General features: G+C 35.8%; 1 protein-coding gene across 11 annotated transcripts in view; it reads left to right on the top strand.

Annotated features, from left to right (window-relative positions):
• The window catches only part of HNRNPC (heterogeneous nuclear ribonucleoprotein C), a 54,633-nt gene that overhangs the window by 15,458 nt on the left and 13,207 nt on the right, over positions 1 to 25,968 (top strand). For 9 of the 11 annotated variants that reach the window (XM_015541694.2, XM_015541691.2, XM_015541687.2 and 6 more), the window contains 3 exons: positions 11,224 to 11,501; positions 16,959 to 17,073; positions 17,672 to 17,719. In XM_015541694.2, the coding sequence (XP_015397180.1) occupies positions 11,261 to 11,501; positions 16,959 to 17,073; positions 17,672 to 17,719 (404 nt within the window). In that variant the 5' untranslated portion in view covers positions 11,224 to 11,260. The remainder of the gene's footprint in view (positions 1 to 11,223; positions 11,502 to 16,958; positions 17,074 to 17,671; positions 17,720 to 25,968) is intronic. The other 2 variants (XM_015541695.2, XM_007091342.3) reach the window with 1 other exon arrangement.

The raw sequence follows: 25,968 nt of genomic DNA, 5'->3' as shown, positions 1-25,968 counted from the left end.
AAACCTTTAGTAGTACTTGCTAATAACCTGTTTGTGTCCTTGGCCCATTTTTTTGTTGTTGGTATTTACCAATAATAGTAAATGATGTAGTAGTAGCAGCAGCTGCAGCAGCAACACTTCCTGTGTGCCAAGCACCATGTCAATGTTTTCTGTACTTTGTTTATGTCTCCTACCTCACCAATGAGACAAATACTATCAATGATACTGATTTTACTGTTGAAATAGCTGGTTTTTGGAGGAATTGGCTTCTCAAAGGGGTTGACCTTGAAAGTGAAACAAGTCTGTCTGACCCTAGTCTCAGAGCTCTTGATCATTAGGATGTATTCTTTTCATGCATTTTTGTGTATGTTACTAAGAACTTGAATTGTGGACAAATAGACATTACGGTTTTTTGTAACTTTTATTTTTCGTTATTTTTGTATTTTAGTGTGGGAATGTGTTGTATTTTTATGTTCTATTTAGGAAGTTTTCGTTAGTCACTATTGCAAGTGAAATTTGGTCATGGTGGCCATGGCTTGAACTTGTGGGGATACATATCTTCCATTTTGGTTTAAAAAAAATTTTTTTTTGAAAACAGTGTTTACCTAAACTTTTAATTTGCAATTTTTAAAGTTATTGACTCTGGTCCTGTTCAAAACTAAACCAGGATAGGGCTGATCAGAATACAGAAAATACGCAGAAGCACTTGTCAGTTGAGATTGACTTTTGGTTGTCATTGTTTTAAAACTAATGTGACATAGAAAAAATCTTGTGCTATCGAAGGAAAATTGTGTTAATCTTATTAAACTTCTCTAAATGATTTGGGCAAGATTCCTCAGGGTATGTTGAACAAATCAGTGAAGGATATGTAATTGTAAGTGACTGTTAATATTTTAATACTTAAAATCTGAATCTGACACTTCAGGCTGGAACAAGGGTCATTGAAATAGGTCTAAAAAGGATGAGGGGCGCCTGGGTGGCTCAGTCGGTTAAGCAGCCGACTTTAGCTCAGGTCATGATCTCGCGGTCCGTGAGTTCGAGCCCTGTGTCGGGCTCTCTGCTGACAGCTCAGAGCCTGGAGCCTGCTTCAAATTCTGTGTCTCCCTCTCTCTGACCCTCCCCCATTCATGCTCTGTCTCTCTCTGTCTCAAAAATAACGTTAAAAAAAAAAATTTTTTTTTAAATGAAGAGGATGAAATGGTATTCCAAGTGTAAGATGTAAAGAGACCCAACTCTATAGTCGTACAAATAGGAGTTAGCATTATATTAATGAGTAAGAATTAGGTTTTACTTTATGAATTCTGCATATGTTGACAAGACAAAAGTTAGCAGAAGCACTAGCATCTGGATAGCATCCAGAGTGTATTACATTCTTGAAAGAGCAACCAAATTTGGGCTGCTACTGTGTTCAAAGGGACATTGACAGATTAAATTGTTGCATGGGACTTCTTTCTTATTTTCACAGATGGTGAGGATAGATAACACTTTGAATAAGATGATTTATGTTAAAAAGAAAATTTTAATGCTAATGAAGAGACAAGGGAAGAAGGAACTAAAGAAATTAGTTAAAAGCCAATTAGGTTTTAGAGTTGAGTATCTTTAAATTGTGGATTCCTTGACTTTGGTGGCAGTTCAAGAAGCTAGATTATTAGTGAGCAAGGATGTTGTTAGGGGATTTTAACATGCTCTGAAGAATTGTGAAGCTGTTGAACTACATGATTTAGTTTTTTCATCTTAGAGATTCTGGGAATATTTTTAAAACCTACAGTTTAAAATTTGTTGTATTACGTTACCTATTTATACTTTGACAGGAACAATCTTATAAAAATGTTTATTAAAATTTGAAGGAAACATGTAAAGAAAATACTTAAAGCATCAGCAAACATAATCACTATAAATATTTGCTATCTTGGTCCATTTTTCTGTCTCTTAGCTATGGGTGTACCTGTACATCTCTATTTTTTTCGTATGTATTTTATATATTTATAGGTTTTTAGCAATGTGGAATTGTTACCATATGTATTCTTAGAGCATTTATATTGTAAGTGTTTTTCGCTTAGTTTTCTACAACATGCTTTTATTAGGGGGTTATCTAATGTTTTTTGTTATAGGGATCTATAAAAATTACAGGCGTCGAAGTTTCTCATTTTCAGTTCCAAATAGGATGGCCTGAAATTAATTTAATATTGTCACTTGGTTAATTAATGCAAGTATATAGACCTACCCGTTGCTTGGCACTTAACTTTAAGAATTTTCAGGGGCGCCTGGGCGGCTCAGTCGGTTGAGCTTTCGACTTCGGCTCGGGTCATGATCTGGCGGCTCGTGAGTTCTAGCCCCGCATCGGGCTCTTTGCTGACAGTTCAGGGCCTGGAGCCTGCTTCATATTCTGGGTCTCCCTCTCTCTCTGCCCCTCTCCGGCTCATGCTGTCTCTCTCTTTCAAAAATAAACCTTAAAAAAAATTTTTTTAAAATAATGAAGTATTTTCAAAGGAACCTATAGAAACATGTACTGGTTTACTTAGCTATAGCAGAGGAAATGCCATTTCTCTTCCAATTGGATGATCATTGATCATTGTTATATTAGTAAATCTAAGAAAAATGTAATTTTGCTATTTTCTGGGAACTTGTTAAAGTGTGTGACCCTGTATATATCATTTTCCCATTTGCCTAAACTAGCTTTAAGAAACTTTGGAACAGGTAATATTACACATGTAAAATACACCATCTGTGTTCCCGCCTTGTGCTTGGTTCTGGTAGCTGCTTCCTAGATTGCCATGTTTGTTCTCTATATGCGTTTTTTTCCCCCTCCTGAATAATTTTAAAATTCTAGGCATGATACTTCACTTAGGAACTTGAACGTGGCTGCACCTTGTAAGAAGAAAGATAGTATGTATCATCACATAATTATCAAAATAATATATAATATTCAATATTCTCTTGTGTACAGTCCATAATAAAATTCTCTAGTTGTCACCAAAAAATGTTCCCTATCCAGTCAAGGTTCATACATTGCTTTCTTAATCTAGGAAAGTCCTTCCTTTAACCTATTTTGTATGTATGTATGTATTTTTGAGGAGTTTCAATCAGTTGTATTGTTGTATAATGTCTCTACAAACTTGAAATTGATTGTTTCCGTATGTATAGGTTCAAGTATTTTACCAAGAATATTGCATAGGTGATGGTGTTTGTTACATCAGCAGGCATATGTCAGATCAGTTGGTTTAAGTTGTGGCATTTATGTCTCCATTGTAAAAGTACATTTTTCTGTTAAAATAGTATTCTTTTTGGTAATACTTTGAGATCATGTAAATCCTGTTCTACTCAACAAGCTTTTGCCCAGTGATTTTAGCATACATCAATAGTTGTCTGAATCAATTCTTAAATTGATGTAATCTTTACCACTCTAACAGTTTTAAGAAGTATCTTTAAAATTTTTCATTTCAGTATGTTTTTCTTTAAAACATTTGATTGATTTTAAATGATTTGTTTTGAGTTTCCTGCCTTTTATTTTCTCTTCATACTTTTTGGGACTGTTGCATGTTTTGTGTTGAGGTTTTGACAATTGCATATATAATTTTTTACATTTAAATTTTGACCCATTTATAATTTATTTTGGTGTACTGAGTTTGTTTTTAGATGGCTGTGTGCTATCATTTATTGAATTATCTGTTTCTCCCTATAATTTATAATATCTTGAGTATTCTTAGTTTAATTCTTAGACATAGCAGTTAGAATAGCTTATCTAAAAATGGCTAGCGTCCCTTTTTGTGACCTGAAAATGCCCTAAAAATAAAGTATACTGTTCTTTTTGCAGACAGATGGACAGTTCATTGTTGACCAGAGGGAAATAATTGAATGCAATAAAGATAACAGGCAGAGAACAAAGAAAAGGGGCCAGATTGGGTAAGAGGGAACCAAGAGGGACAAGTGATTTATAAAGGGGCAAAATAAGAGCTTAGAATTGTTAAAGGAGGACAATTTAGTGCAGATGATGACACTCTAATTGGGCAGAGAAATTTATAGTATCGGAAAAAGAAACTTTGTCAAGAAGTTGTGAAAGGCGGTGTGAAGTAGAAAATCTTTACACTCCAGATTTAGTCATGTATTTTTAAAAATGCCAACTCATTGCTGCCATCTAGTGATACTTTGCTTTTTATATTGAAAGAAAGATGGGAAATAACATTAGTCATGTATCTAATTTGAATTGGATGTATAGGGTAGTTAAAGGGTAATAAAGAAAATTTTAAGGCAGAGTTCTGAATTTTCTAGTTTGAGGCAAGTTATTTTTCTTACTATGATTTGACATCTGATAAGCCATACAGATGTTGTCTTTGATTTATTTTTTTTTCTGGAGTAAAAGGTAATGTGCTATGAGCAAGTTTAAACGTGATTAGTCTAGGTGTATAGGGTAAGCAGGTAGAGGTTTAGCTGAAATTTTTTTTTTGAGCAGCTGGCAAAAGTTTATTAGAATATAAGATGGGAAAGGAAGAAAATAGTATGAAAGCTCTCTTTACAGAGAGGGGACATTCAAAAGTGAGGATTGGCTGAAATCTTAAGTAGAAACCTTACGGCTTGTGTACTTAACTTTCTGCTGCTGGGATTTTTGTTTGTAGTAAACATGCCTAAATATTACTACTGTGATACTAAACACAGTCTGAATGAGTGGCACAGTTTTGTCAAGCATTTATCTTTCCAGTCCTTTTCCACTAAAGGTACATTTCTGGTGTCCCAGACATAAAAGCAAGGGAGCTAAAGTCTTGGTTCCAGTTATAAATTTGTTTTGGGCCAGCTCCCAGCAAAGTCAAGGACCTTCATAACCTATGTTTTTGGGCCATTTGAAACTCTTCATAATCAGAGAGTGTAATCTGAATCTCCCCTTGCTGCCCCTCTTCCCAGCAGAATTTACTTGACATTTAATGTGAACTTGAGAGATGGAGTAGTCATTAATAAACATCTCCCAAATTTTTAGATTGGCAGTCCCAAGTTAGGTTGGTCTCAAGAGGGCAAAGAATCGGGATAGTGCAAACCTGAGAATGAACAGTTGAAATAAAATTTGACAGGTTTGTTTGCATTCCAAACAGATGGAGATTTTATTTACCTTTTTTTTTTTTTTTTGGTTTTAGGATATAATTGGAATGGCAAGAGTGTGAATAAAAACATTTCTATATCCACAAGTCTTAAATATTTGTCCATCACTGCCACTAAAATCTCTTGGTTTTATTGCTTTAGCATAAAGCCTATGATCAGACACATAGATCCTTTGGTGTAATGCAATAAAGGTAACTGAGTAGTCCTAGTTTAGATTTACTTACCAGATAAAACACACCTTAGATTCTTTGATGGGATAAAAATATATATGTAAAGTATGTAGTATGCAAACACCTGCGTGCATGTGCATCTGTGCTAGTTTTGAGTGCTACAACCCAGATAACCTTTAGGAAAATGTTCATTCTTTCCTTCCATTGTATTTACTGTGTTCGAATTCTGCTCTTCTGGAAACCAGATCTATTTAAATCTTCAGCAGTGAATTACACAGGATGCAGAGTATCCAGGGAACATAATCATTTCAGAAGTCTACCCTGTTCATTTTACTTTTTCTTTTTATATAAATTGTTTTAAATGTTTTTATTCATTTTTGACAGAGACAGCATGAGTGGGGGAGGGGCAGAGAGGGAGAGACAGAATGGGAAGCAGGCTCCAGGCTCGGAGCTGTCAGCAGAGCCCGATGTGGGGCTTAAGCTCACGGACTGTGAGATTGTGACCTGAGCCAAAGTCAGACACTCAACCAACTGAACCACCCAGGCGCCCCTCATTTTACTCTTTGAAACCAATTTTAGAAAAGAACCTTTTTTATTCTGTGTAACTTTTATTTATTTAGATGTTTAAGAAAGAATGAATTTGACTTATAAATGAGTTCTGTGGGGCGCCTGGCTGGCTCAGTTGGAAGAACATGCGACTCTTGATTTTTGGATTGTCCGTTCAAGCCCCACATGGTGTATAGAGATTACTTACTTCCCTACCTACATACATAAACTTTAAAAAAAATTTTTTTTTCTGGTAACACCTGAAACTAATACAACACTATATGCTAACTAACTAGAAATAAAACTTTAAAAAAATGATTTCTCTGAGAACACTTTAAAAAAATTTTTTTTAAGTTTATTTTTGAGAGAAAGACAGGGCATGAGTGGGGCAGAGAGACAATTCAAAGCAGGCTCCTGGCTCTGAGCTGTCAGCACAGAACCCCATGTGGGGCTCGAACCCACAGGCCGTGAGATCATGACCTGAGCTGAAGTTGGGATGCCTAACTGACTGAGCCACCCAGGAGCCCCTCTCTGAGAAAACTTTAAGGATGTTACTAGACTAATTTCATCTATGAGGAATTTCATCTAGTTTCATCTACGGAACATTTAGAATGTGCTAGCAACTTCTGGTTGTCAGAAAAATGGGAGAAGTTGTGGAATTTATAAACTAGCTTGAGGAACTAGACTATGAAGGTCATAAGCATTAACCGAAAGCAGAGTACCCACAGGACAACATTTTAAAATATTACTGCTTTATCTTTTGTAAGCATGTGACTTTTATGTGAATAGTTTATATGTGCTTTCTTTTACCATACAGTTATATATGCTGCTTTTCAACCTAAACATTTAATCATAATTCCCCACATTATTTAAAGTAATTGCCAGATTTTTCTCTTTAAGTTTTTTGTTTGTTTTTGTTGAATCTCTACACCCAATGAGGGGCTCAGGCTCAACCCTGGGATCCAGAGTTGCATGCTTTCCCCCACTGAGCCAGCCAGGCACACCTAAAGTGATGTGCAGATTAGTCTAAAGACTGCAATTGCTGGTAATTAGAATGCTGAGTTAAAAATTAAAAATCTGCTGTACAAAAATGCATGTAGAATATAACATGCTATAGATATTTGTAAGGTAAAAAAGCAAAAGTTAAATTGTTCTGCAACTGCTTTTATACTGAAATCTGATGTATGTCTTGAAGACTGTAGCATTTGGATCTGATTATTTAAGCTAGGCAGCACTTCCACCCATATCTTCTTGCCTAGCACTTATTTTTAAAAAGCTAGGAGAAATCTGCCCAATGAGGAAAAATTACTCAAGTGTAAACCTTTATGACCCATAATGTAGCCTCAAATAAATTCATTTACATCTGTTCCATTTCTGTTAGGCCGAGAAAAATAATTAGGAAGCAAAACCTCTAATGACTAAAGTCCATAAAAATACAACTCTGCCAACAAGGTTTACACCTTGGAATGACCTGTGACAGCTGAGAAGTAAATGAAACATATTTAAGGAAAGAAAATGCAGTGATAAAATTTCATACCCAGCAAAACTGACAAGTATAGACCGCATAGGCCAGCTGTTAGTAACATGTAAGAACTGAGAAACTATTCTCATGAATTCTGAGTAATACGTTAGAGATAAACCTGAGATACTATAATTTTAAGTCATGGTAGAATTTAAGCAGTAATGTCACAAAAAAGACGTGTGTGTGTGTAATTGCACTAAGAGTATGAAATTATGGGAAATCCAGACTGGGAAACTTGAGGTTGAATACCCTGTACTCTTCAAAGAAGTTGTTTTGAGTTAAAAGGATGGAAGGGGAACATATCTAAAAGAAGTCATAAAAGACACATCAAATTCACTTTAATGGGTAAGACTACTAACTAGGGATATACATCAACATGATAGAACTATTTTGAAAAGAAAGTGATTATGGCACACCTGGGTAGCTCAGTCCTTTGAGCATCTGACTTTTGATCTCAGTTCAGGTCTTGATTTGAGGATTTTGAGTTCGGGCCCTGCTTAGGGCTCTGTGCTGGGCTTGAAGCCTTCTTCCCCCCCCAAAAAAAAAAAAGCGATAGTTAATTTTTGGAGGTTGGAAAGAGATTGAGAATGGAATGGTGCACATAGAGGGCTTCTTAGTTTTGAGATTTTGTAGAGGCTCTGGTACCTAGAGATTTTTACAATAGTGCCTTGTACTCACCCACACTTGGAACAGGAAACACACTCTGTTTCAACTGCTTTTCTTAAAATTGGTTCCCTTGGCTATCCAGTAAATGGATATTTGGGGATTCTTCAATTCCTGAGTCTATTTCCCCCATGTGGGCTGTTGCATGGGCCGTTGGCTTCCTTACCAGCCTGGCATTTTGGCATTTTCATTGGGGTACCTTGACACTAAAGCTCACTATCTAGTTGCTTTTATCTGGGGATTCAGAAAGATCAAAAACTATGCTCTGCTGTTGGTGCTTTCTTTTGAGAATCTGTTTTTTCCCAGTAGTTTCTTTGCATTTGGGATATTGGTCACTATCCACCCCTACCTCCCCAACAGAGATTTCAGGGGTAAGGTACCTTAAGGATTTAGAGGTAGGGTGAAAGGTGAACTGAGATAATTTGTATTTGTGAAATTTGTAAAATTTTGGGGAATCTGTTCCTCTCTTCAATTTTTTTTTTTTTTTAATGTTTGTTTATATCTGAGAGACAGACACAGAATCTGAAACAGGCTCTAGGCTCTAAGGTGTCAGCCTAGAGCCCTACATGGGGCTCAAACCCACGAGCTATGAGATCCTGACCCAAGCCAAAGTTGGATGCTTAACTGACTGAGCCACCCGGGGCCCTTTCAATAAAATATTAAACAGTAGTATTACTAGAGTGTAAACTCTGAGGAATTATAGCTGTTGCTGGTTTTCCTCTGAAGTAGCCTTGGTAGCTCGTACTTCTCAGATACATGTTCAGTGAAAAAATGTATTTATTTGTACTAACCCTTTTTTTTTTTTAGGAAGATGTGTTTCTCCTTGAACCAGGATTAATGAATCTTTGTGGGTTCATTTGTCTTTACTATTGCTCATAATTTGATTAAATCCTTACAGTGAGTATGGGCATTGAAAGCTATACCATTGACTTTAGCCAAGCCTTTGAAGTTGAGGTCAATATATTATTTTTCTGTTAACAATTCATGATTCTTGTAGCAAATTTAGAAACCATATATAATCACCTAAAAGATAAAATCATATTCTTAAATTCAGAGATGGCACCCAAATTTACCACCTTCTTATTTGTGTCTGGATGTTTCTTTACTGGCCTTTCCAAATGGAGTTGCTTAAGAATTAATCCGTAATGCCCAGTGGCATTCTTTATATATAATGAATTCTATATTTCTAGATTGGTACAAGCTATATACCTACCATCTTTGTGAAAATTGGAAAAACAGTCATATAAGTCCATTTGTTTTGTGGTTCCAAGGAGTATATTTGAAGCAGGCATTAATGTCCATTGTTTGGTGGTTTACCCTCTTGTTCAGTATACTGATAGCATGTAGAACCATCCTCTTTCCCCTTACAGGTAATTTCTAATTAAACCCAGGAAGATTTTTTCCTGTATTTATTATTATTTACCATAACATGTAGAATATATGTTTGTTTTTCATGAAAAACATTTGTAGAAACCTGGCTTAAGTTGTCCCCATTTACAATAATAGGAAACTTTAATAGCCAGCAGTAACATTTGAAACCAGTTACGCCTTTCATTTCATTTTTGTTTTTGGTGTTCTAAGGCTTTCTGGCACTCACACTTAGAGTTGAAAATGTGTTCACGACTCTCACGACTGCTGTTTGATAAATTTTTATTGCTTAGTCTTAAAATTTAAGAACTGCTTAAAAAGCTATAATTTAGAAACCAAAATCAAATAAAGACAATTTCTTGAATTTTAGAATGGCTAGGAGGGAAAAATGGTTTTGGCAGCTTTAAAATCAGTACTGTTTGTGGGGCGCCTGGGTGGCTCAGTCGGTTAAGCGTCCGACTTTGGCTCAGGTCATGATCTCATGGTTTGTGAGTTCAAGCCCAGCATCAGGCTCTGTGCTGACAGCTCGAGGCCTGGAGCCTGCTTCCGATTCTGTGTCTCCTCCTCTCTCTGCCCCTCCCCCACCGGTGTTCTGTCTCTATCAAAAATAAATAAATGTAAAAAAAATTAAAACAGAAATCAGTACTGTTTGAAAGGACTAGGTGTTTTAAGGGTCAGAATATTAGTGGTCCAAAAAAAAATACCAGTGGTCTGTATAAATGATACTGTACTATTTTGTTAACGTACATATATAGAATATATTTTTACATAATCCATGAGAACTAGTTTGTCATGATTTCTCCTGAGGATTAGAAAGACACTGATAACTGATTTGAGTTTCAAAAGGATGAATGGGGAAAAATTAATCTTAAGAATGTTACTCTAAATCTAAAGTGGGTTCATCTTCAGTTTGGTAGTTGGAGTGGGAAGGGGCAGCAGATAAAAAAGCTTAAAGAATGTCAAAACTTTTCTCACATAAAAAAAGACCTAAGATGGTAGTATCATGAATCTCCATGTAATTGTGATTGAACCTTTATAACATACATAAAGATAATTTTTGTTTTGAAAAAGTCTGAGGAAAGTAGTTTTCTTGGTCCCCTTTTGATTCATGCAGTGTTCTACTTACTAGTTTTATCATCATCATCATCTAGTAGTAAATGTCCCAACTGTATTTTGTAGATTATCACATAAAAAGTAAAGTAGGTCAAGAGTCAGTACATTGTGTAAAGTGTTAGTACTGATACTGGAGATACCTCTGGCATATTATAAGTCAATTGAAGTACCTGGAAATAGTTCCAGAGTGAATGAGTTGGGTCTATATATTGCTTTAGTATAATAAGGTTAATTATACTTGAGGGTGTCAGCTGCCCACATTTATCTAGCTAAAGAATGGTTGTTTGTGGGCAGAATTCAGAGTTTTATATATCTTTGGAATAGTTGAGACTCGTTTTAGTAATAGCACTGTGCAAGAAGGTGGAGTTCTTTATACGTGGCAAGGAATGGTTAGGTTAGTATGAGGGATAAGGTTAGAAATCTGAGAAGTTTGTAGTAGAAGGCTTAAGGATTTCAAATTTGCTTCAGAACTTTAGAACAGAGATGGTCACTTATAATTAATAATGTCCGTGATTGTGTTACTAGTAGTCTCTGAGGAGGACCCCCCCCAGCCCCTCATGGGATAGACTTGGGGAAGAGGGAGCTAAATTTTCATAAGAATACATATATTCAGGAGCTCTCCTCTCTAAAACAGATAACTTGCTGCTATGACAACCCTTTTGGTTGACTGATACTCTAGTCACAGTGGTTCAAAATAAAGCGTAGAAAGTTTCATCGAGGAGTATTTTGTTTTTATCTCCTTTTCACCTGAACGCATTTTTTTTTTCCTTCCAGCTTTTCAGCTTTGTGAACAACCATATCATCAAAGACCATGGCAAGCAATGTTACCAACAAGACAGATCCTCGCTCCATGAACTCCCGTGTATTCATCGGGAATCTCAACACTCTTGTGGTCAAGAAATCTGATGTGGAGGCAATCTTCTCAAAATATGGCAAAATTGTGGGTTGCTCTGTTCATAAGGGCTTTGCCTTCGTTCAGTATGTTAATGAGAGAAATGCCCGGGCTGCTGTGGCAGGAGAGGATGGAAGAATGATTGCTGGCCAGGTTTTAGGTAAGATCTGGGTTGAATTAATTTTTTCATTGATTGTATAATTCACATACCGGTCATTTTTCTTTTTTTTTAATGTTTATTAGTTTTGAAAGAGAAACAGAGACCCATGTGCATGTAGGGTACTGGTAGAGCGAATCCCAAGCAGGCTACATGCTGATAGTGTGGAGCCTGACACAAGGCTCAGTCTCACAAACTGATGTCATGACCTCATGAGCTGTAGTCAAGAGTTGGACTCAACCAACTGAGGCACCCAGGTGCCCCCAGATCTAGATTTTTCTATTCAAGCTTCTGTTTTTCTTTCCCTTTTCCACTAAGCTAACAGTCAAAAAATGTTAGGGTTGTAGGTATAATTGGCTAAGGATTTTATTCCATTTTGTGTAGCAGAGTTTGGATAAGCTTCAGTTGGCAGTCTTGAGTAAGATCAGGAGAGTAGGAATGACGTTACATAAGGAACAGTTGCTGCCTAATGGCTGTGTCCTACCATTCACAGAAGGGATGAGGTGAAGACAATATAGCTTAGTCATTCTTGAGCTGTGGAGCCGGGTGCTTGGCTCTGCATTGGCGATTCATAACTGTGTATTGGGCAGTCTGCATAGCTTGGCTGAGCCTTAAATTTTCTTAGTTTTTAAAAACTGTACCTCAGAATTTATTATCTATTCTTACCTGAGGTAATAGTACTTTGGTGTTATCAGGAATTTGTCTTAGTTGAGATGATTCATGAGAAGCTTCAAGTATAGTCTAGCATGTTACACTTAATAAAAGGTACTTATTATTAAATATATTTCAGCATTAGCAGCACAAAGTGGTTTTGTCGTAGGTGTTAGTTTTCCCAATAAGTGTCTGCTCTGATCTAGCATGTTCAGATATTTTAGAATGAGATTTAAGCCCTATTTAATAATAGTTTATATTCTAAACTTCAGAAGATTTCATTACATATTAAGACTTAGCACATAAGTCTTACAGAATTTCATCTCCTTGAATAGTTTTCTAACAACTTACCAGTTGCTAAGATTTGCTGTCAGAATCATAGTAATTTTATATAGCTTATATTTTCTTGGGTGTGAATAATATTAGGGAAGTTGAAGGGTTCAGTAAGAGAAGTCAATTTCTCTTTTTTTTTTTTTATTAATAAAAAGGAATAAGCACATATATTTTGAATGCCACATAATGGCTAGTGGCATTGTTGATGATACTGTGGTTATCAATTTAACAATTATTTAGGTTTATAAAGTTTATAGCAATTCATAATTGAGAACTTAGTTTTCTGATGATTCCTGTAGAGGCTTATTTAAGTTTTCATTTTGTTTTCAGCATTTTCAGGACTTTGTATTCAGTTGTATAATGTGCAAATTTGAATTCCAATTTAAACATTTTAACTTCTAACTGCCTTCCTCTCCAGGTTGGAGTGGGTTCTTTCCTCCTTAAGTGTATTCATGTTGGTGATTTTCCCTCTAATACTAGATAAAACTTGAGCATTTCATAATGATTGTAGCATTTAATAAATACTTTATATCGTGATTTATTGTAAAGTTTCAACAGCTTTTTAGACTATTTTGGATGTTTATGGTTTTTCAGTGGCTATTTCATGAAAGCCCTTTGATTTTAGAATAAAAGTTTAGTGTAATTTGTATTTCATTTGTAAACCCTTTTCAAATGCTGTTTTAGAAATCTTAACCACAATGGATTGGGAAGGAGAAATATTAGAAGTTAGAGAACCTTGTAATCCTTGCTATTGAAGATAAAAGTAACAGTTTTAATTGAGAATACATAAGAAATTTCCATACCCACTTGTCCTATATTCAAACTATAGGAAAACTCAAAGTATAGGAAAACTTTGATACCTGTAAAATGGGTGTGGTGGCAAAAGTGAACTAAAACAGTTTTCCATCATAAAATGAAGTCAGGTTTTTTTTATGATACTTGTTTATTTTTTAATGGTCATGGAAATTTACTAATACAAAAATAGAAGAGTTTAATGAGCATGTGTGTATGTCCATCTCACCTGTCTTACCAACCAGATACCAACATTTGACTAATCTTGTTTTCGTCTGTTGTTTCTTTTTTTTCCCTTTTTTCTCTTAAATTTTGTTAGAGTCGAGTCTCTTTTTAAGACTCCAACATATATTTAGCAGACTGGGACTTTTAAACCACACTGCCCTTATCACATACCAAAATAAAGCCTCCCAGAAATTCCTTAATGCCATCAAATATTCATTCCATGTTTAGATTTCTTCCTTTAGAGTCTGAAACTTTTATTGTTATTATTTTTAATGTTTATTTTGAGAGAGAGAAACAGTGTGAGTGGGGTAAAAGGGCAGAGAGAGAGGGAGACACACAATTCAAAGGAGGCCCCAGGCTCTGAGCTGTCATGTCAGCAACAGAACCCCACTCAAACCCATGAACCTCGCGAGATCAGTGACCTGAGCCAAAGTTGGATGCTTAACTGACTGTGCTTTCCAAGCATCCCTGGTCCCCTGGTTGCAAACTTTTTTTTTTAAGTTTTTGTTTTGTGGTTTGTGTGTTTTTATTTTTTATTTATTTATTTTTTTTTACTTTTTATTTTTTTGAGAGAGAGCTAGGGGTAAGGGCAGAGAGAGGTGGGGACAGGATCTGAAGCAGGCTCTGCGCTGAAAGCAGAAAGCCTGATGTGGGACCAAACCCACGAACTGTGAGTTCATTAACTGAGCAGGGATAAAAGTCGGACATTTAACTGACTGAGCCATTCAGGTGCCCCTCAAACTTTTTTTTTAAATAACTTGATTAATTCAAATCAAGATCCAGTTCATGTCTGTATGTGTGTTTGATTAATTCCCTCTTAGATGTTTTTAAATCTGAGTTTTCCTGTCCTTCCAATTTAAAAAATGTATGACATTTAATTTGTTGAAGAAAATGTGTTCCACACTGTGTACTGATTGATTCTTTGTGGTGTCATTTAATTGTTTTCTACCTCTGTTTTGTGTAATACTGCTACATCTAGAGCAGTGCTGTCCAATAGATGTATAAGAGAATATATACTTAAAACACATCTGAATTCAGACTAGCAGCTTACTTCCTTAGACTGCAGATCTAGAGGCTTGATATTGATAAAATTCAGATACTATTTATTTTGGTGAAAATATTATACGGACCGTGTTCTGTGTTTTATATTATACCACATCAGGTGACCTAATATGGTCCCATTTTTAGTGATGTTAAGGATAATTTGTGGGTTCTGAGTTTACATCCTGACACATCAATGATAAGGTTTCCCATCAGTTTTTAACTTTAATGGTGATTATCCATTGATGATCATTGCCTACGTATTTCATTAGGGCTTGCAAAATAATTTTTCTAAAACTGCTATGTAGCAATCATTAAATATAATCATTGCTTAATAATATAAACTCTTATATTTTAGCTTTTTTTATTTTTGTTTTTTTTCATTTTTTTTAACGTTTAGTTTTTGAGAGAGTGAGAACACGGGAGCAGGGAGGGGCAGAGAAAGAGGGAGACACAGAATCTGAACCAGGCTCCAGGCTCTGAACTCAAGAGCTGTGAGATCATGACCTGAACCAATGTCAGACACTTAACCCACTGACCCACACAGGCACCCCTAGCCTTTTTTTTTTTTTAAAAAAAGAAAGCTCTAGGGGTGCCTGGATGACTCTGTGAAACCTCCAACTCCTTAATTTCTGCTCAGGTCATGATCTCATGGTCGTGAGTTTGAGCCCTGTATTGGGCTCTGGGTTGACAGTGTGGAGTCTGCTTAGGATTCTTTCTCTGTTCTCTCAAAGTGGATAAATAAAAAAGTAAGCTCTGTTCTATGCCCAGCATGGGTTGAAGAACTCGCAACCCCAAGTACAAAAGTTGCATGCTCTACCAACTGAGCTAGCCAGGCATCCCCATAAACTTATAAATTGATACATTTTCGTGCATTGCAGATCATTCCTTAGAGCTTAAAATATTTCTTCTGTGGCCAGTGGATCACCTTCAAATTGGTTCCTATGTCCTTGAGATCTTACTCTTGTAATATTTTATTGCATCCTTAACTTTCTGGCATCACAAGATATTTCAGGTCATCTGATAGATTTCTTGACCTAAATCTCGATTTGCCCCTTTTTTCTAGGAGCCTTGGCTCCTTTAAATGGCACTTAACATAGAAACCATGATCTGTACACTGAGAGTGTTTATTATTGTTGAATTTTTAATAGCTTCTGTCTAGTTTCAGCGGGAAAAATAGGAGCACCTTGGTTTTTAGAAAACAAAACATAATTTTATGCATTGTGCCACAGTTTTAAAATAACTACGCCTATTAGGTTTTGTTTTCTGGTTTTTTTTTGTTTTTTTTTTTTTTTACCAAAATTAAGATTATTAAATGCAATTTTAGCTTTTAGTTTCTTTTTATTAGTATATATCCTATTATGGATATCAACACAGTACTATAGTTTAAATCATCACTTGAAATAATTCTTCTATAAGGTTGTGTAATTAGCATGATACATAGTTTATTGTATTTGTTTTAGAAAATTTTTAAAAACTACATTCTCAACAACAAATGTTAAAAATTAAAAATGAGTTTAGTGAACTAAGAACTGAAGATTATTCATAAATGTAGTGGTGCTCCGCAGATAGTGTACTGAAATTCTGTTTTTCAATTGGTCATTTGATGAACTGAGTTTTGGAGAGCTGGTTTTTGGCAAATGTATTCTTATTAGAATAAGAAAGCAATCATTAATTCTTTTGTTTGTTAGTGGGTAACGGTAAACAGCTGGCCATGTTGGAATATGTGTTTTAAAAATGATGAGGCATATGAAAACTAGGGCTTTTCCTTTGTTCCCTTGCTTCCCTTTTCTTTTTGTTCATGTAACAGTTGCTCAGCAGTTTAGTCTGCATAATATGTTTTTTTTTAATGTTTATTTTGAGAGAGAGAGAGTGCAAGCTGGGAAAGGGTAGAGAGAATCCCAGGCAGGCTCTACGCCCAGCACAGAGCCAAAGTAAAGAGTTCGACACTTACCCAGTTGAGCAACTCTACGTGCCCCTGCATAGTATTTCTTAACCAATTTTTATTCATCTTTACAGCTGATTCTGTTTGTAAGGGGAATGAAAATCTGAGGGCACCATACTCCATATTCATGAATTGCTGTATATTTTATGTCTCTGAGGTCACTCACTCATTCCTAATATATGCTCTGAATAGTGAGTTTCAGTGGCAGTTGAGGGTAGAAGGTACCAAAGACAAACCTAATGCTTTATGTATAATGAATACTTTGTTACAGAACAGAGGACAAAGGAATGAAAGACTAAGTCTTAGCCTTATAAAAATTCATGAGCCCCTTTTATCTAAGGAAAGATGAGATACAGTGTTAGTCCTTTGTTGACTTATATACTGTGTACGCATTTTAAAACTGTAGTTTAAGATATACCCTACCCCACCCAGAGTTGTCATTAAAGTTTTTGTCTTTGTTTTTGCTTTTTCAGATATTAATCTGGCTGCAGAGCCAAAAGTGAACCGAGGAAAAGCAGGTGTGAAACGATCTGCAGCGGAGATGTACGGGTCAGTACCAGAACACCCTTCTCCGTCCCCTCTACTCAGGTCCGGAACTTTATTATTTATAACTGCATTGTGTCCATCAGTGGGCATCTTCTCTATCTGTTTTCTGGATGTGGGGAGGGTTAACTGTAGTATGTTTTATCTGTGTAAAAGTGATGCTTTATTAATCTTGTATTAGTATACCTCCTTTTCGCCCATTTCCCAGAGAATTATTAGAATTCCCTGAGGTTTTTACTTACTAAAGAGCAGTTTGATATTTTTAACATAAAATGAAATCCTTCAAGAGGAATTGTTTAGTTTAAGAAGCTGGGAAATAAGAAAGGGAAGGAGGGTAGTATAAGAATGTTTGGTTTATTGTTGTATTTTTCAGTGTTCCTGTATTAGCTGTTAATGTTGTGTGTTGAAATTGTAGCATACGTATGTGCCTAAATTTGCAAATTGGCTGCTGCATGTCCAGTGGCCTCTAAAATGATTGAAATTTTAGTGATTTGTTTGAATGATTGGATATTATTCCATGCTAATCTCTTGATCTGTTTGTTATGATTGGTTTTGCATGGTTTTTGTTTTTGTTTTTCCCATCTACTGTTGTAAATTTACATCAGCAGCTCCAAATTAATCCTTTTTGGTATTTGTTTTTCAGCTCCTCTTTTGACTTGGACTATGACTTTCAACGAGATTATTATGACAGGTATGTTAAAGGTGTTTTGTTTTGTCTATTCTGGTTAAAAGCCATTTAAGTAAGAATCATTTTATTTTTCAATTTTGTAACAAACATTCCCTTTTGTAGTAATGAGCAATAAGCAGGTTGTCAGAGTCCCCCCTTTATAAACAAAATGAAAAATACTTTCTTACAAATTGTCAGAGGTAGATGAGGGTGGTGTTTTTGTTAGTCTCAAAGAATCAGTTTATATATGGTCTGGGCATATGGGGACATGTCCAGTGTTTTGTTTGAATATGGTCTGGGCATATGGGGACATGTCCAGTGTTTTGTTTGAATATGTATGCCAGATAGAGAAGTAAGGATCCATTGACTGCTCAATGAGGAAATAGAACTTAATTAGCATTTCCATGCTCTCTTCATTTTGTCCCTGTCACATACTTGTCATTTGGCTTTGCTTTGTAGGGGATTACAACAATTTTTTTTTTTTTTTTTTTTTAAGATCCCTAAGTCTCCCTTGAGTAAACCAACTAATACAAAACAGGATACAGTGAGCATACGTAAACGAATTAATAATATGCACTCCAGACACCTGTGTTGTTAGCTCAATCGGTTGAGCATTCGACTCTTGATCTCCACTCAGGTCATGACCTCATGGTTCATGGGATTGAGCCCTGTGTGATGCTCTTTGCTTACCGCTTAAACTTAAAAAAAAAAATCCTCTCCTTGAAGGACATTTTAAGAATTTGTGTTAGGAGGTAAAAGGTGTTGAAGACTTGCAGACTGGGGATGGTGGTAACACCTTTCTAAAAGACAAGGAGGTTGGAATAATGGTTGGAGAGTGTGGGTGTGTGCGTGCACGTGCATGGGCACATACCTTTAGAAAAGCAATATTATTTTGTTGGAGCATGCTGAGAAATAAAATAGGAATATATGTGGATAGGCATAGGTTATGGAAGGTTATGAATGATTTAGACCTGCTGATACAGGAATTAGTTCTTGGAATGATATAATACACAAAAGATATCAGTATCATACTAGCATTCTGATAACAGTTTTCATTAACATTAAAAAAATATTAGTTTTATTTGGTTTCCTGCTTTTAAAATTATGTATCATATGGAAGTGTATGGTGTATGCTGATACATTGGGCTTGATCTAGTATAAATTTTTCTTTGGTGTTTTTCATCTTAGGATTTCAGTATTCCAATGATTAGTATAATGTTATTAATATATAAGAAAATTAATTAAATTTCTGCTTTGGGAGTAAAAGTAATAGCTTTATTGATTTGGGAATAGCTTTTTTTTCACACATGAAAAACTTTTGAACTGAGTTGATGAGTCATGCTAAGGCAGTTGGGTAAAGGATTATCAAGTCAGCCAGTAAACACCTGTGTAAAGATCTGAGCGTGTATGTTTTTTCTGTTTGAGAAATATATGGGCTGCGGTAAGCTAGTCATTAATAGGCCAAAAAGAATTAAGAATGGAAACATAGTTTGGGCCTACATTGTTAAAAGTGTTTGAATGCCATATTAAAATTGTGTGAGTATTCTTTGTGCATCATCAGTATGGCTATTTCATTTGTCCTTCGTGATTTCTTCATATTTTTATGTCTATTTATGTTTGAACACATGTTTTGAAAACCATGATTATTTTCATATTTTGGAAATACTAAAATACAAAAGATGGCAGTTGAGAGATCTGGGCATCTCTTTGCTCCTAAAAATGTGATCATTGGTTGGGTGACTTCAAGGGACAGAGAGAGACCTAATGAGTTTATCTGAAGCAGCTGCCCTTTACTCTCTTAAAAAAATACTCATGCCCAACTATACCTGTAGGGATTCTTATACATATGGTCTAGATAGATGCTTGAGTGTTGGTGTATTTTTCTTAATGCTTCTCAAGAGATTTTGATGTCAAAGGGTTGAGAATCCTTGATTAAAGAATGGGGAAGTAGTTTTGTTTCTTTGATTCTTACCCTATTTCTTTGTCTATGAATCTCTTTAGAAAAATTCTAATACATTTATATATGTATGTATAATTTCTGGGGTATCCTGGACTCTGGCACAAAAAACTCCTGTTTTAAATTTATTATATAGAGAATTAACGTGTACAATCCTAACTTCATGACAGTAGTCCTCTAAAGTTTTACTTTTAGTTGTCTTGGTGAGGCAGCAAAACATTGACCATTTCTATCATGCCACTGTAAGTATGTTTGGAAAAGATTTTTTTGAGTGAGGAATTTTGGATGAGTTAAGGTGTCAACAGCAAGGAATAGTAAGGAAATTTAGATGTTTGCAGAAATACCTTCAAATTTCTTGCCACTGCTCTTTGATCCTAAAAATTAGTGGCGGTGCCACTGTTGACCTCATTCTTCAGTTTTTCAAGAGGCAAGAGAATACCTTTAATTACTCTGGTGTATTTGCTTGGTATTAATAGAGTGTCAGTGAAAAGTAATATTTTCTTCCATTCTAATCTCAGCCAATGGAAAAAGCCTTATGATGACTGATGGAGCAGCCAGGTAGTAGCTGGTAAAGAGCGGATTCAAGTATAGTACTGAGGTCTATAATGAGAAAATAAATTTAGTCAGGCATAGAGAAACTAGTCAGGAAAATTGCATTAGAAAATCTCACTGAGGGGCGCCTGGGTGGCTCAGTTGATTAAGCGTCCGACTTCTATTCAGGTTATGATCTTGCAGACCATGAGTTTGGGCCCCATGTCAAGCTGCGTTTTGACAGCTCAGAACCTAGAGCCTGCTTCAGATTCTCCCTCTCTCAAAACTTAAAATAAGGATTAAAAAAAATTTTTTTTTTAAATCACACTGAGAAGTCATTCTGAAGATACTTATTTGGAAAGTTAAGATTTGTATTAATTCTCATAACAACATAGTGGTCCTAAATCAACTATGTTGGATTCTTTATTGAAATAGGTTATTGATAATGGCTCTGAGATGAGCTGAAAGCTCTGAATCTTCCTATGTAAATGGGTTAAATCAGTGTTTATTTAAACCTTTTAGTCATACCTTTAAGAACATAAGATTCACACAAATATTTCAAGACCTAAAATTGGCATTTCTTAATTATCTAGCTTTCTGAGATCTTGAGTTCTACTTATTTTTATGGTAGAGAGGTAGCTGATCTGGAGCCTATAAAAAAAGAACAATTGAAGAATCCAAAGACCTAATATTTAGCAAAGAAATTTTTGACTGAAGTCCTATGTAATCTCAAGTTTCTTATCCCTAATATGGAAATAATCTTACTAATAGAGTTGCTATGAAGACTAATGGAAACATGAAAGACTAGAAATTGCATTATAAATGTGATGATTCGCAAATATCATAACTGTTTACAACCAATCAATAGAATTCCCAGTCTTTAGAGCATGAGGATTCATTCCTGTTAATTATCAAGATCTGCACATTTCTTATATGCAAAGTTGCTGCAAGTTACACTTCTGGATTATCAGAACGAAGGGAATTGTGGATACCCCTCCAATCCTCTTCCCCAGAAAACTAACATCTCTAGCATACTCCAGTTCTCTTCAGGTGTGACAACTGTCTTCTCAACTTTAATGCATATTGAAATGCTTAGTATTTTCTAGTGTTTTCTGGACCTCTTTTTAATGGTTAAAAGATTGCTTTTATAAACATAATCACACCACCATACTTATAATAATATTAATCTCATCAGTTTTTCATAGATCTCATTTTGTGGGTTATACTTTGTGTTAAGCATGTTTCAGTCCCACCTGTATTTGTGAATTGGTGGATAGATCTGCAGGCTTGATCAGATTTCAGGTTCTATCTTCTTTTTCTTTCTCACCCCCCGTTCCCCACCCCCCCCCCCACATGAGGGAGTATGTTGGGAGTAGTGGGGAAGGAGCCCAGAATACTTCATAGAGGTATTGTGCACTTTAATCATTAACCTGATTTGGCAGAAATTTTAAGAATACAGGAGGCATTGGGTGTTTTATAAGAAGAAACACTTTAGATATCAGGAAATAGGTAATTAACACTTTTGTTAGAATTAGAGTCACTTGGTTTTTATTGTTTTGAGAGCCCTCTCCTACCTGTGTTGTATTTTGTTCGGGGATGCGTGATCAAGACCCAAGGATTGTAAAATACTCTTTATCTTTAAAACTGGAGGGCAATCAAACTTTAAAACTCAAACCAAGTTACTTATATTTTAGTATTTTGTCTCCTGAGGGAGACAACAGGATCAAATTCTGTAGCCTTAATGCTGCCACCTGCACTGCAGTAATATTACTGATTTTAATTCAGGGTGTGGGTGGAAAAATGCAAAACTGTTACCTGTGATCATTTTTTTTTTTTTAACATTTATTTTTGAGAGACAAAGCACCAACGGGGGAGGGGCAGAGAGAGAGGGAGACACAGGCTTCAGGCACCGAGCTGTCAGCACAGAGCCCGATGTGGGGCTTGAACTCACGGACTGCGAGATCATGCCCTGAGCTGAAGTCGGACGCTGAACCGACTGAGCCACCCAGGCACCCCTACTTGTGATCATTAAAGCTTACTGTAGTGTGAATGAATTCTTAGTACATTTTTTGCTGTTGGCATAACAGGAATGCTGCTGTTCTTCCAACGTTAACTACATGTATTTTGTTAATATTTTAGCATTTTTACAGTTCTCAGATTTTGCATCTTTTTTTTTTTTTTTTTTTTTTGAGAGAGTGAGAGCACAAGTCGGGGAAATCAAGAGTTGGATGGTTTACTGAAGTGAGCCACTCAGGCACCCCCAGATTTTTCATCATTAAGATGAAATTATTATTATTATTATTAGTTTTTTTTTCCCAAAAGTTACCTCTTTCATTAGGTAGGTCTGAATATTCGGTCTGTCTTTTGTTCTTAAGACCATTCCTAATTTTATAGGTTTTGGAAGTTTGGGGATGAATTTTTAACATAAAATTACTGATATATGTGGAACTACCATTTTAGATAGATGTATTAATGTTTGACAGACACTGTCAACTGTTTCATGTATGCTGTAAACTCTATTATACATAGTTTAGAATTACCTAGAAATTCATTAACCAACACATTTTTCTGGTAGGATAGAAGCCCAAAAGTAGCTTTTTGTTTTAGGATGACTATTCGTGGGCTTCTATGTATAAAACAAAGGGAATTACGTAAGTCTCGCCTGTGTGCAGAACATACTATTTGTTGATTTTGAAAGCCTGAAAACCTGGGGGTGCCTGGGTGACTCAGTTGAGTAAGCTTCTGACTTCAGGTCATGATCACACAGTCTATGAGTTCAAGCCCCACTCGGAGCCTGGACCCTGCTTCGGATTCTGTGTCTCTCTCCCTCCCTCTCTGCCCCTCCCCCCGTTGCATTTTGTCTCAAAAAACAAAAATCAACATTTAAAAAAAAAGTTTTTTTAATCCTGAGAACCTGTAAGATTCTAGCAGAGATCCAGTTTTTGTTGTGTCCTGTTGAGAATCATGTTGCTTCTAGGAAAATTGTTGCTAAAGGACTCCTTATGTGAGCAGTTGCTTTGAAATACTTAGAAGTGATTTTTCAAATTCTTTAAGTTTTATTTATTTACATAATCTCTACACCCAACATGGGGCTCGAACTCACAACTCTAGGATCAAGAGTTGCATGCTCTTCCGACTGAGCCAGCCAGATGCCCTGCTTTTTAGTTTCTTAAAATTTATTTTTAATTTTAAGGTTTACATTTGTGTCACAAAGATTTAGTGTTTCCTTAAGTATAAAACCGTATCCATTTTTTGAAAAATTCTGGAATTCTTTAGATTTTCATCAGTTGTAGTCCCACTTTTCTTTCCCTTACAAGATCCCTGATGAAATTATTCTGGAATTACATAGTGGTAATGATTGCAGAAGTTTGTGTGTGGAGGGTGTTTTTTCTATGGTATGTGAATCATATGTTAATATAAATTGGAAAAAAAATTACTCCATTATGGACAGCCAAGTAATTCTTTCTCAGTCATTTCTTCTATAGAAACTTGGGAGCACAGAAAGCAATAAGGGTTTATTAGGTTTGACAATAGGCTACAGTATAAAAGTGAAGACACAATAAACCTAGTAGCAAAAGATATGGTAATAAGTAACTTATCACACATTACGTATGGGCCATGAATAATAATGTAAATAGTGTATAAGTGACTGGACTGTAAAAGTTCTTACATGAGAGCTTTTTCAGAGTGCTAATACTGCTTCATATCTAAATATATTAAGTAAATATGCCATCGCACCATGAATAGAAAGAGGAATGGAGTACATCAACTCACATCAAATACAACACATGGATGACAAGCAGTATGTTATCCAATGAAGAAGCTATTGTAGGAAGCACAATATTATACAGTGAAGACAGTGATGTGGAATTAATATTGGCTGCTATGTGTCCTGCATTTGTATAGGATTGTGTCATAGAAAGACGAGTTGTGTTTCCGAGTTGTGTTTCCCGTTGTGGAGCTCTGAGCTCTCTTCACATTTAAAGATCCCCAGGTAGTTTCACAAAGTGCTATTTTTGAACTTACCTTTGATACTAAGTATCAAAGGTTTTGAGGCAGATAGAGTAAAGGTACAGTGGTAAATATCCCTGGTTGTATTTGGAGAAATAGCCTGGTATAATTGGAAAGAGTGGTTGTTGTAAAAGCCTTTTATGGTCTATTAGGGAGTTGTGTCCTGCAGGTAGAGAGGTCTTAGAAACTGCTTCATGGATAGAAAAGAGAAAGTGGAGGGAAAAAAAAGATGTATTTTAAGTAGTTAACATTGTAAATGTTGGAATGGAGAAGGATGTACAGGAATTTCTGGGGTAGACTGGTCTTGGTATAATTTATTGAGTTTAAAGTTAAATGTTTTGTAGGGAGAAAAAATGATGTATAGCAGAGATCTTTTATGACTACAGTTATACCATTAAAGGTTACATGAAAGGGATGTTGGAGGGTTTGAGTTGTTTGAATTTTGGGGAACAATTTTACTGTTAATACTTATGTTAGAGCTCTTTTTTAGGAACGTATCCTGGTAGACTGTAGAACAGCAGTTGAGGTGAAGTACAGTTGTTAGGGGAGTTTCCTTTGAAATGCAAGACAGGTGAAAGCGGCTAACAATCATATTAAACTAATATTTACCCCTTTTTTGTTCTAAGCACCCAGTTTTAGGTTTTGGTTAGTAAGTTAAAGAAATACTGACTACAGGAGCACCCAGATGGCTCAGTAGGTTAAGCGGCAACTCCGCTCAAGTCATTATCTCCTGGTCTATGGGTACAAGCCCAGATTGGGCCCTGTGCTGACAGCTCAGCCTGGAGCCTGCTTCAGATTCTGTGCCTTTGTCCCTCTCTGCACCTCCTCTGCTGCTGCTCTGGGGTCTCTGTCTCTCTCAAAAATAAATCAACATTTAAAAAAAAGAAATACTACAGATTAAAGGATACTTCCACCCCCCATGTTCTTGGGATTAGTGGGGCTGTCATCCTGCCTCCCTCCCTTCCATTTTTCTGATATTCCTGAGTAACACTAGACCTGAAGGAAGAACTCCTGAAATATTTTAGGTTTTGAAGAACTGATTTAGACCATCTGCTTGGAAAGGCATGTGATTCAGAGATAAGAGGGTTCTTAGCTACTTGGAAAAGCTAAGGGACACCTCTGTAGATGTGATTTTAAGCATAAGGTGAAATTTTGCATTTGCTAAGAGCCCTTCTGTTGGTTTTATCTTTTGCATGGAAACCTCATTGCCAGGAAGATTTTAGTTGAGGACATCAATTAGTACAAGTATACTCTCAACATAAACCTGCTATTACTGACTTAAAATTTTGACAGTATATTCTTTATTTCACTTCACTTTCATTTCGGGTTGTTGATGTTTATTGTGTCTTGGACTCTTACTAACTAGGTGGGAGGTATTTCTTTTGCAGGGGAAGCATTTGACTTGGTCAGAGAATCTGCTATATGGCTCTGAATTAAGTGGTGTTCTGGTTATGACCTCTAATGCAAAATTAGCCACTGCTGTTTTAGGATTCTACTTCATGATATTCTTAATCCAGGTAGATTTTGTCAAGCTCCTTGACATCAGTTTTTTTTTCTTTTTTAAAATGTAGCTTTATTGAGACAGATGTATAATATATAACATTATAAAATTCATTTTAATGTGTATAATTCAATTTAGTATATTTAGAGTTGTGCAGTCACGATCATGATTTAATTTTAGAACATTGCATCACCCCAAAAATAAACACCTTACTTATTATCAGTCATATCTATTCTATCCCTAGGCCTGCCAACTACTAATCCATTTTCTATC

This window comes from Panthera tigris, chromosome B3, assembly GCF_018350195.1.
Source record: "Panthera tigris isolate Pti1 chromosome B3, P.tigris_Pti1_mat1.1, whole genome shotgun sequence".
Lineage (NCBI taxonomy): Eukaryota > Metazoa > Chordata > Mammalia > Carnivora > Felidae > Panthera > Panthera tigris.
This window is presented reverse-complemented; position numbering and strand designations above follow the sequence as displayed.